Genomic DNA, 12,296 nt, shown 5'->3' with positions numbered 1-12,296 from the left:
TAATGAAATTCGCCAGCCCAAAAAGTTTTCGTACAAACAATAATTTAGTGTGTGCAGGTTTACAATGTCATATTATTTAGCATGACTCAAAACTGGACCATAATTCACTGGTGATACTTACAAGTATTTTTTATTTTCGTAGACATCATGTAGCTTTAAAACATGCGGGTGTTCTATGAGCTTCAGAATAGCTATTTCTCGCTCCACCTGAAAGACAGAGGAATAGATAGGAAAAGATGGAGGAAGGGAGAGGGAGGAAAAAAGAGATTCGATTAGTATAACATCAACACAGTTCTAGGACCAATTGTCCTAATCCGCCCTCTTACATTGCAACTTTCCTCTCACTGCTGCCAAAACTGAAGTACACGGGAGACAAACCGACTGACCCTAAAATAGCCCGTGATGAGTTCTTGCCAATTGTTTTCTCAGGTCACCTGTGAAGGTCACTGTTTGGAGAGACAAATCCGAGAGGCAGCTATCTGGAATAACACTTCAAACAACAAGCAGACTGGCTAAAAAGGAAGAAGTAAACCAATGAAAGGAGCTGACAGGCACTTCGTACTGATGGAGAGGACAGATATAAACGTTGACCACATTGCTTGGCATCCAGGCCAGCAAGTACTGCTATCTCAGGTGGAAAATGTAGTTTGCTTCAAAAAATGAAGGAAAACAGGCTCTGTGTGTCTTATCTTACAAAAAGTGTGTCCGCTCCTCTTACTCACAAAACAAGTCGAGCTGAATACTTTTGCAATCACATTTCATAGTCCAGTGGTTAGCTTGAGGTGAACATAAATCAGCTTTGTTTGATAAGAAGCATGAAGTCGACTAACCTGTCAAAGACAGACATCCCACATTTGAACATTTCTGTCCACTAAGAGTATCAGCCTGTGGGTGAATTGGGGTCAAAGTGTCCACTCAGGTACATCAAGGTACCCCAGAAGAAAAACTGAGTCCACACAAGTATCTAAATTCAGATTTTTTTCTTCTTTTTTTTGTGCTGACAGAGCTGCTGAGAGACATATACAGTGTACCGGTGAGAGCTGCAATTTCACCAAACTCAAGCAGATCAGTTTGGATTTGTGTCAGCATCTCCAGAGAGCTGTAGTCAGCGTGTGCAGCTCTGGAAATCAGCATGGATCCCACTTTGACAGAAGCCACCGCTAATCTTCAGTCCCCTGTGCTGGTCTCCTGCTCTGCTTGTGGTTATCTGCTCATCCTTCCCCTCCACCTTTCCTGTCCATCCGAGCTTCTCTGTGTCTGTGTCTGGCTTTGACTGACAATGATGGAGATAAAAGGACAGTGCGAGTTTCAGGCTCCTCTGCCTCATCTCAATCTCATCAAAGTCAATTTCACTTTGTCACTTGCCTGTGACAGCCTTCACGCTGCCTTAATGTCACACTCATCGTGGCTTAACTTTATGAACACTCGTGTGGAATGAAGTCAAAGCTCTGATTTGCCAGCTCACTCTGCTTTTGTTAAACTCCCACAAAGTTGTATGCTTGACCAGGCGTGAAATCTGATCCTCCCCCCATAATTATGCTCTCACATTGTTTTTCATTTCAGAACAGCTTGTATTAGTGATTAGCCGACTGTCAGCTCAGGTATTGTACCCGATTTTGACACACTTTTACAGATTTGTTTCTGCTCAAATAGCAGCATCCCCATTTCCACTCTTTATCAAGTGTGTGATAAAAAACCTGCTGAAGCGCTTACATTCAGTCACTGCAAAGAAAAATGCATTGCGATGCAAACTGGTGTTAAAGCTGCAGCCAAAGAAAAAGTCACAGGACTTTTAGCGAGGCACAGCCAGGCACACTCTTGTCTAGAAAGGGTAAAGTGGTAAATGCGTAATTAGCGTTAGCATGGAGTATCAGTGGGAGTAAGGGCTAGGCTAATAAGGGCTAATCCAGAGACTAATGAGCGCTATCAGCGGCAGTACACCAGGCCACTCTCTCACCTGAGGCTAGGGTGTGTTGTTAGGAATGAGCCTATGGTGGATAGCTAGCTAGCTGGCAGCCGGGCTCCCTGCAGAGAGACTAATGCTGCCCAGGACTCAGGGAGAGATGAGCTGTCGAAATGCTACAGAGCCAGCAGCTGGCTTCTTAAGCTTCCTCTAAGCGCCTCCTTTTGGTTAATTGAAATAAGAGAAATGAGGCTTAATGTGAAGACTTAACTGTACAACTGCCTGCTTATTGCAAGATTAGCTGTTGATTAACACACTAATGTAAATCTGTGGAGCAACCCTTGCTCTACAGTTTCATTAAATTGCCTATGATTACCTGTCAAAAGGAGCGATCTAACAATGCAGTTCCATTTACTTCCTGTTGCAGGTGTAACAACAAAACAACAATGCTATTATACATGCACAGTACTAACTGTTTGCTCACTGCTTATTCAAAGCCATAAACTCACACATTCTACACCTCCATAACTTCATGCTAGTATAAATGCCAGGTGGTCATCTGCTTTCCTGGCTTCTGTACATGGCTCCACACTCTCTCATTAAGTTTAACATCTGTGAGTGTGGACAGCTCCCCCCATATCTCCATGGCACTTCATTAAGCTTTTATTAGCAGCCGCTTGGACACCTTTCACCAAGACGCACGAGCACATGGACAGATGGACGGTTGGTCAGATGAACACACACCTGCTCTTCTCATCTTTCACATGTTCTTCGTGGGTTCAGCAGTGCAAAATATTGCCAATTTGCTACATTTCTTTACCGAAAAAAAAACAGGGTTATGAGTGGAAGGAAAAGGCAGAAAAAACATCCACCTCATCAAAAAGCAGAGGCGAACGAGGACTGACACTAACCCACATTAGCTAGCTATTTGACGGTGAGATAATTTGTTTTGTAAAGTACAGTGGTTGTGGAGTCGACATCATTAGCAGGAGATCTCAGAACAGCAGCCTATTAGTGGGTGGGCTGATTGGGAACGCTTTGACACACAGGGTTCTCTGTCAGTGTCATATCCTGCCACAGTAAATGGATCAATATGTTGGAGCAGTGGTAATTCCTTTAAAAAGGTAATAACCACACACACAACACAATATCTTACTCCCAGGAAACTGTATTATTTCCCCCCATATTTAAATTAGAGTAGCACTCTCTTCACCCTGGAATTTAATTTTGATGTCGTGTTTGAAAGTATGCCTGATGTGATTTATTACTTGTAATTATGATGTAATTTGCAGGTGCAGATGGTATTTTATAATAGAAAAAGGAAACTATGCGTGAGAGAGGGACTACGCAGACAAATGAGTCAAAGCAGTCACTGGTTTTCACATGTGTCACTTCAAATTCAATGGATTCGAGCCAGTTTAGCATAGTTCCATCAGCTCGCTATTGATTCTTTAAATTACAATCCTGGATCTAAATAGCTGAATGGACGAGCAAACAAATGACTGGCGACATCAATAGTTTCATCGCTGTGGCTTCGAGTCCAGTGATAGAGGACCGAGGATCACAGGCAGGCAGGCGACAACAAAGACGCAAAGAGATTAGATTCATGTCACACATGTCACAGAGAACCCGAACAGAGAAACCATCCCAAAAACTCACAGGGGAAAATATTGGATCACAGGCTCTGTCATCTCTTACTCTCCACTTATTGCATCTCGCTCCGTTTCTGTCTCACACACACAGAAGGAAAACACAGACATTTCTGTCACCTCCCCCAGGCGAACGGGTGAATGGTCCCTTGATACTGAGATCTGAGGATCAAAGTCAACAGGGCGGCCATGTGTGTCAGATAAAAAAAAAACGTGGGTGGCTATGCTAACAGAGGAGCTACCGTGTATGCAAGAGCAACTGGGGTGGACAGAAAAACAAAAGAGTCGGAGGAAAGATGAGTGAATGTGCGAGGGATGAAGCATAAGCCATGTAATTCTCTGCAAGGGAGAAGACTAAAAGAAATGTAGAAGAGACAGACAGAAAGAGAGCACAGTGGCAATGCCAGCTCGTACCCCCCTGAGTATTGCAGTCTCTTTTGTTGCTAATTAACACGACATGGGGAAAGCCTAACCTTTCCAGCAGCGCTTACACCAAACAGCCCACGGAGAGTGGCATGATAACAGGTAAAGCAATGAGGCGGCAATGTGAGGAGCTAAAAGCATGTGACAATCAAGCCCATTAAAGAGCATTACAGACAGCATTTTAAAGTGTACATTTGTGAATGATGGTTTTATGACTCGTAGTATTTATGATTACTAAATTGGATTTCCAACAGAAGACCCTTAAGGACATATTTACTTTTCATACTGCAACCCGACATAACAACTTTTTTCCTCTAAAATAATTTTGGCTCATTGAAAAAAAGGATATTTTACAACGAAGTGCAATGTATTACACAACCAGATATTCAGATAACCATCTTCTTCAACACCGTACTAGCAGAAGACAATTTTCAATCAAATATAGTGGACTCTTTTTCTCAAATTTCAAAGTCTGACAATTTTTGATTCATTCATCTTATTTGAAATCGTAATCTAATACATTGTGAATAAACCCTTTTGGGTCTTCTTTTCTGCAGTTTACATTGTTAATTGTATCTGACTGGTTTGATTTTACATTTTAACTCAATATTGCAGGGAGTAGGGTGTAGTAGACAAACCATATCAGATAACATAAGGGTGAAGGAGAAATAAGGTGGAATTGGCAATGGCTGGAGAGAAGGAGACGAGGGTCCAACTGTCGGTGAGCAGAAGGGGAGGAGACAGCACAGCTTGGCGACTGGCTCACAGAGAAAACCGGCTCGTCGTCCATTCATACTTTTGACATGTGGGCACATTAACGCATGATGCAAACACACTGTACACACACGCCACTGATCACAGCAAGCCACGAGCCACCTCAATCCATCCATCCATATGTCAGTCAGCGAGTTAGGAGAGAATCTGTGTTTTCTGCCAGGAACAGAGGGTAGTCAAGCTGGTGTGTATGCACGCATGTGTGTATCTTTGTGCACATGCTTACACATGCATGTAAATGCCAAGGAGTTTAGTGTTTGTAGAGCTGTATGTCAGTCTTAATGACTTGGAGGGAAGGACATCAGTTTCAAGGGCACGCACACACACACACACACACACGCACACACACACACACAGAATCTACCCTTGCATCTTGGTCACAGTATGAGTGTTCAGGTGCTCTTCCTCTACTTGCTTTGCAGGGCATGGCCGTCTCCCTTCAAGATGATATTAACATGTTGTTCCTAAGAGAACCTGTTTATCCAAAATTGTGTTAGGTAGTTGCGTTATCGCCCACTGCTGAGTTAGTCCCACTGAGAGTAAATACACTGAAACAAAATAAAATCATATTTGTATGGTTTTATTCCAGTCAAAATATTTCTCTTACTTTCATCTTCCTCTGTTTATCGTTTTTCCTCCACCCTGTGGACCTCACAAATACAACGCTTGTGTGCACACGCAAACACACTGCAGCAGGTTTTTCTGATAATCACTGTATCAGTCATCCTTTGTAAAGAAGAGATAAATTCCCTACACGGGGGAGTTTGATCAATTCCAGAGACATGTAAATCGATGTGGACATAGTCTCTGCTAGCTCGCTAGTCCCTATCCTTTATCCATCTCCCACCCTTTCAAATCTTCCTCATTACCCCTTCACGCCCAAGACCAATTCTGAAACTCCTCCTCCTCCTCTTCTTCCTTCTCGGCAATTCTTTCCTTTATTCTCTTTTTTCTCTCATTCTATCTTTCTAATCATGTCAATGACGTGTGCCTCTGCTGCTGACAGATCCATCAGGGTGCTACTTAGACCAGTGGCAGGCCACATCATTTCACACTAACAGGCATGTCCCTGGATAACCTTGGTCCTAATAGAGTCTAATGGCAGAGATCCTCCACACCCTCGGGTCAAAGGGTATAATCATGAACCTCTTCAAACATACAGCATGGTGGGACGGAGTGGGACGGGCTGGGAGAGGGTAAAAGGTGTGTGTCTTTGTGTTTAGCAGTATGTGAATGGCCGTGCATGTCTTTGTACAAAAGCCATGTACAGAATGAGTGATTTATCAGTGAGGGACAGGCAGCGGATCCCTTTGGCAGCCATGTTTATGTGTTGGCCGACTGAAGTGTCTTTATGTCAACTCGTCCATTCCGTCACTCCCTCCCTCAGCGAGGGATTTTTTATGTGAGAGGTTTGGTAAGGTCACCTTGGATTGTGTGGAGATGTGAAATGTGGATTAATGAACTGATTTTCAGACTAGAGAGAAGGTGCAGAACTGAATATAATGATTTGATCTGAAGGTCATCTATAGCAGTTATAAAAGTGGAAATCTAATAATCTACAGTCGTCCTATATTTGCATGCGAGTTTCGATGGAATCGTCTCCTATATGCCAGGAGAACACAGACATAAAATTGTATTAAAATGACATCTGCTCCCTTATCTAGCAGAAAGTATGATTTCCTTTATTGCTGCCAATGTAAATCTGGGTGGTTATTAAATGCTGCAGTCTATTTGACGGTCTAACTAAAAAGAAACAGAGCATTCCTTTGAAAATAAAAGGAAGACAGAGAGAAAAGTGTGATGTAGATTGTGAAAAACGTTTTGAAGCCTTCATTGATGGCAATTTAAGTGGACAAGTTGCAAAGCTGTTAAATGAAGAATACAACTAAACCAGTGGACATTCATTGATCCGAATAGAAAAAGGGGGCCTGGCTATAAAATACAACACACACAAGTGTACCGGTTTTAGTGAATGTAAAGTTATGTGAAAACAATTTAAACAAAGAAAGTGAGGATTATACTACAAACTATTGACTGCAGTAATTCAGGCAGAAGGTACTAATTAGCAAACAGTGATTCTCCATCTCCCCTAATTATCTCCACATATGAATACGCGGCCTATTCATTGACACATGAGCCTGGTCAATAGTGAGCCGGGCAGAGGAGTCAATACTGGACAGACAACAGGTCAGCAGGTAACACTGGTCCACTGAAACAACCCAACTTATCTTGAAACTTCGTAAATAAGTTAAAAAATAGCTCTAATAATTGAATCAGGGAGTTCTGTTCGCTTCCACACTTTTTATTTATGTGTTACACTGAGCGTGAATCATTGACATAAAAGGCACACACTGCTGGTTCTGTGCATGAATACTAATTTACCCTAATAATGACAAACCATATGCGCAAAAGTACACAGCGCCTGAATGCATTTACACACATGTACAGCGTGTGAGTGAGAGGGGGGCAGAGAGAGAGGAGAGAGAGAAAGGGAGAGGAAGGCAGGAAGAGAGAAAGAGGGAGGAAGAGAGAGTAAGAGGGAGGAAGAGAAAGAAAGAGGGAGGAAGAGAGAGAGAGAGACGGTATGTTCTTGAGAGTGTGTTAGCACAACACAGTCATTAGCAAACAACTCCCACAGGGATGTAGATGAAGGAGCTGAAGAAGTTGAAAGTGTCTTGCTTTAGATGTTCAACACATTGACCGCAAAAACCCAAACATTCATCAGGATCCGTCTCAAACTCATTAACTCTGCCAAGTCTGAGCTAATTTCCCTGTTTATTTAAAACAGCTACAAGTTGCCTGGTTCACAACTTAATTTGGCCTGTGCTTAATGCTCAGGCCATGTGAAAGTTAGTTAACAGCATCTAGAGGGGTTAAATACATGGATGCAACTCTACACCTGTGAGAACACAATATAAGGAAGGTAGAAGTATTAATATTAACCCCACTAGTGGTAGTGAAGTGACACTTTACTTAAAGGTGTATATATATATAAAGTATATATATATATTCGATGTAGCACTGTCGGTTGCTTTTTGAATGTTCCAGAGTGCCATTAAAACTTCATAAAGGTGCCTAATGGCCGCATTTTTGATTAAATGAATTGCACGCTTTACCCCGTAACTCCTTAGCCTCGAGCGCGTGTTCATGTGACAAAGTGGGAGACACGTAATCACATAATTATTATCATAATTATTACAATATAAGGTATGTGCCTCACTCATACGCATTAAACTATCGACAGTGTGTTCATGGTTGTGGGCCGGTAAGTAGCATTGTTGGCAGGGCTCTTTGTAGCGTGCTTGTCCACAAGCTGAGATTCACCCCACAACCGCCTGTCTGATGTGAGTCTGATGTGAGACTATAACAGACCAAACCCTGCATCGAGAGGACAGACAGAACTTATGGGGAGTTGTGTGCGTGTGTGTGTACGTGTGTGCATGTCTTTGTTGACTCTGAGCAACTGGATAATGGTCACAGAGCTGTCATTCAAGGTGTCATTTATGCTATGTGTGACAGAAGCGCGCGCACACACACACACAAACACACGCACACAAGACATATAGACACACACTAGTGATGTGATGTATATAAAGAGACACATCACATCATTGCTGTAGCCAGTGAGATGACAGTTGTCACAAACTGTGATATACTTTATTGTCCATCAGTTCTACTATTGCAAAGCTCTAGGACAGTAACACACACACACACACACACACACACACACACACACACACACACACACACACACACACACACACACACACACACACACACTTAATAAAGATAAGGTCAAAATAGTGCATGTTCATTTCTCACATTAAGTAAGAACACAGGCAAAAATAAAGTAAATAAAAATAAAAATAAATCACAAAGATGAAATTCAAATGACGTATGCGTCTTTGAAATGAAAGCTACATGATATAAAAACAGATGGCAAAGACATATTTGGTAGTCAAAATTGAGTACTGTTTTCCTCTCAAGGGAAAAGAATGTACCAATTCAATTATCACTCCCTGCCCATTATCAAACAAGATGGATAAAAGATGATCATCAATACCCAGTGGCAGAGAGGAAAAAAATATAAAATACACACTTCAGTGACTCCACAGGTATAATAGAGGTAAGAAATCCCAGAGCAAAACAAAGAAATAAACAGGCAATAACAAGGAAACTAAGCTTGGAAGGGGTAGTGATCTCCCTATGAAGGCATCACTCCACTTAAGGGTAAAAGCACTGGATGAAAAGTGCCCTTTGCTCGCTTAGGAAAAGAAAAAGAAAGAAAAGCAAGGCCAAGGCAACACCAAATAAAAAGCAAACAAAGCTTTCTCATCTTTCTGACAACACAGCAGCTTCTGCCGTTGAAGAGGAGAAACAAATGCCATCGGTTTAGACATCCGTCTGTCTCCTGTCGAGCGCAACGGGGGATCCCGCTACATCTTGTGTTCTGCTATCCTCCATTTCATTATGTTGTCTGCACTCCGTCTCTGTTTTATCTGGATAAGACATGTGAGAGGTAAAATCAGTCGAACAGCCCCGTGTGCGTTTGATGGGGTTCGTCACCGCCAAGAGCAGCACTAACGGTTTACACTTCTCTCTCCAGGACGCGTTGGGACCCAAACTACCAAGCCGAACTGTTCAAAACTCAATGTTTGGTGTCTTCAGTCAATGCTGTTTAACATGAAACAATGTGACACAGACAGAAACCTCTTCACAATCCCTCAACATCATGTGCCCCGCAGGTAAAATCTATTGTCCATTTCCATGTCAGCAGAGCCTCATCGACACTCAATTAAGATCGGGAAGTTGGGAGTGGTGATTGGGAACCAAATTAGGATGTTTAACGGAGAGTGACCGTCATATTGACTGTTAACAGACAAAGGGCTTTGAACGGCACTACAGGTTTGGGGAAATCTATTTTATTATGTAGGTTCCTACAGAATGATATGAAGGGAAAAGAGACAGAGAAAAAGACTGTGACACTTTTTTTTAGGATTTGGTCAGTACCATGCCTACTACTCATTTTATGAATAATTTCTGTCATATTCACATAATGTGCTGTGACTCTGTTATGTTGTTCATTCTGGTCACATGACATCAATTGCTTCTGTCCATCCGGGGGGAGGGATCATCCTCCGTTGCTCTCCCTCAGGTTTCTTCCCTTTTTTTCCCTGTTAAAGGGGTTTTACTATCTTTATTTGGGGAGTTTTTTTCTGATCCTATGTGAGCTCCTGGGACAGGATTGTCATGTGTACAGGTTGTAAAGCCCTCTGAGGCAAATCTTGTACTTACACAAATAAAACTGAATTGAATAGAGTACAGTATAAAACTACACTTTATTACAGTTTTGTTCTGTAATGTATAGCTATAATCCTTATTGTATAGAAAAATCTAAAACATTTTATCAAACCCAAATTAATGAATTATTCTTTTGCTTCATTAAATTTGAATGCAAACATTTGAATGCAAACATACATCAACAGACAGAAATGAGTGAAATAAGCAGCAAACGTGCAACAGAGACACAGAGCTGGTCTTCTTTCAGTGCAGTCAGCCTGTTAAGATCAAACTGTGTGCTAAGCCCTGGCTTCTGGCTCAGCACCATGATGGATCAACGCGCAGGGGCACAACATATGAAACCCATTTATTTTAAGGGGTGTCTGCTGCGGCACAGGCACACGCACCCAAAGACACACCAACACAACACGTATTCACACAACACAAAGTTAAACATGTGCGTGTTGGAGGCAATGCTATAACCAACCCACGAGCGGCACAACAGAGATGGGAGAGGATGACCAATCTATAATCATTAGGAGGGGAAGAGGAGAGATGGCGGAGAAAGAAAGCTAGTGTGCTGTCAGCGAGGTGTCGGGATAACAAGATTAGACCTTGTATGATTCATCTGCGGCCGTGGCATTCTGCTCCTCGCCCGCCCACCACAATCCCTGTCGGTTGGTGTACGCGACCTTTACACCTTGCTTTTCTCTGCCTTTTTAGTCCTAAATTATGATCTTAGATGCCGTGCATCAAAAAAAATTGCATCAGTCAATCGCCTCGAATGTTACTTTCCTTCTTGTTTTGTTATTTAGGCTACAGATACACATATGATATGGTCACATCGCTTTAATTCTATAGAAGAGGCAATCTTTCCTTAAATATAGACAGAGAATTACATTCAAACAGTATTGATCTTGTTCGTTAATGAGAGAAAAGCTCCTTATCCTTGTCCTTTCAAGCCAGCCTAGGTGATGCAGCTGTCTGCCCCGGCTGTGGTGCTGGCTGCTTGTTCTCAGCTCTTAGATGCGATGTCCTTAGCGCTTCAATTATTTGCTTCAGGGGGCAATTATACTGCTGGCTTTTCCATCTCCAAACTCTCTTTCGCTATCTCTCTCACACACATACATTTTTCTTCGCTGAAATGTTATGACTGACATCAAGGACAGTCGGCAAACCACAAGTAACCTCACCGCTAAAACACCCCATTGAAAACAGTGTAGCTATGCAGCGGCATACTTCACAAGACATCCATCCAAAGTGTTCTAACTTCATGTTCACCATCTTTATAGCCCTCTTCACACACACACACACACACACACACACACACACACACACACACACACACCCCTCCCCTCTGTCTCGCTTCCTCCTGCACTCCATCCCTCCTCTCCCCCCTCTGCTTTTCTCTCTCTGGGCTTGGGGACAGTAGAGTGACTTTGAAGTTGTGCTGCTTCAGGAGGAGAGAGAGTAACTCTGGCTAATTAGTTGTCCTTATCCCAACAGCAGCAGCAGCCGCCACCAGCTCACTGGCTCAGAGGGAGAAACAGAGCAGGCATCAACAGCAACTACCAACTGCTGCCTGCTAAAGATACCCTTCTCCCTCTGCTAGTTGTTAGTGCTAGCGGCTAGCAACAATTTAACTCACCCCGAGACTAAACTGTGGATTAGTGAAGTTGCTCCACTCAGCATAATGATAGGTAATATAGTATGAAATATGGTACAGAAAATGCGCTGCTCTTGGGGAAAGCACGTCAGACCATAGCATAACTGCAGAGGCAAGATTCTACGTCATTTCTTCCACCATGTCATCGTCATAAATAAGACCGACGGTTTTACCTTAGGTGCTTGGCAGCATTGCAATAACAGACTCATGGTTTTCCATCGCAGAGGAGAGTGAAGTCACACAAGTGCAGAGCAAAAAAAACACAACAGCTACTGCCTTTGAAGAGGAGAAACAAATGCCAAATAATGTGAGCACTTCATGAATGTACCTAATGAACATTGCAAAGAGTTCTTCAAAGGTGATCCCATTAGGTTGATACCCAACTTCGCTTAGCAGGGCGTGTGGCTCAGGTTTTATTTCCCAGCATTCTCCTGACATCAGTACTTATAGAGTTGTCATATGTTTGTGTGAATATGAATTATGTTTATTTCAGAGTTAGAAGAAATATAATTTGTCTACTCGTCATTTCCACTGTACAAATCATGAATCAATGTCTCAGCAGGGTTTCTACCTGCATGTCCATTTCTCCCTCTACCTCCTT

The 12,296-nt window shown here is 42.5% G+C and overlaps 1 protein-coding gene across 7 annotated transcripts in view; it reads right to left on the bottom strand.

Moving 5' to 3' along the window:
• The window catches only part of brsk2a (BR serine/threonine kinase 2a), a 146,690-nt gene that overhangs the window by 45,017 nt on the left and 89,377 nt on the right, over positions 1-12,296 (bottom strand). For all 7 annotated transcript variants that reach the window (XM_068602786.1, XM_068602789.1, XM_068602787.1 and 4 more), the window contains one exon: positions 122-207. In XM_068602786.1, the coding sequence (XP_068458887.1) occupies positions 122-207 (86 nt within the window). The remainder of the gene's footprint in view (positions 1-121; positions 208-12,296) is intronic.

Source organism: Clinocottus analis, unplaced genomic scaffold, assembly GCF_023055335.1.
Source record: "Clinocottus analis isolate CAN_PGR_092001 unplaced genomic scaffold, fCliAna1.0.p SCAF_6, whole genome shotgun sequence".
In the NCBI taxonomy this organism is placed as follows: Eukaryota; Metazoa; Chordata; class Actinopteri; order Perciformes; family Cottidae; genus Clinocottus; species Clinocottus analis.
Note: the sequence above shows the minus strand (reverse complement) of the source record. Positions and strands in the feature narration are given on the sequence as shown.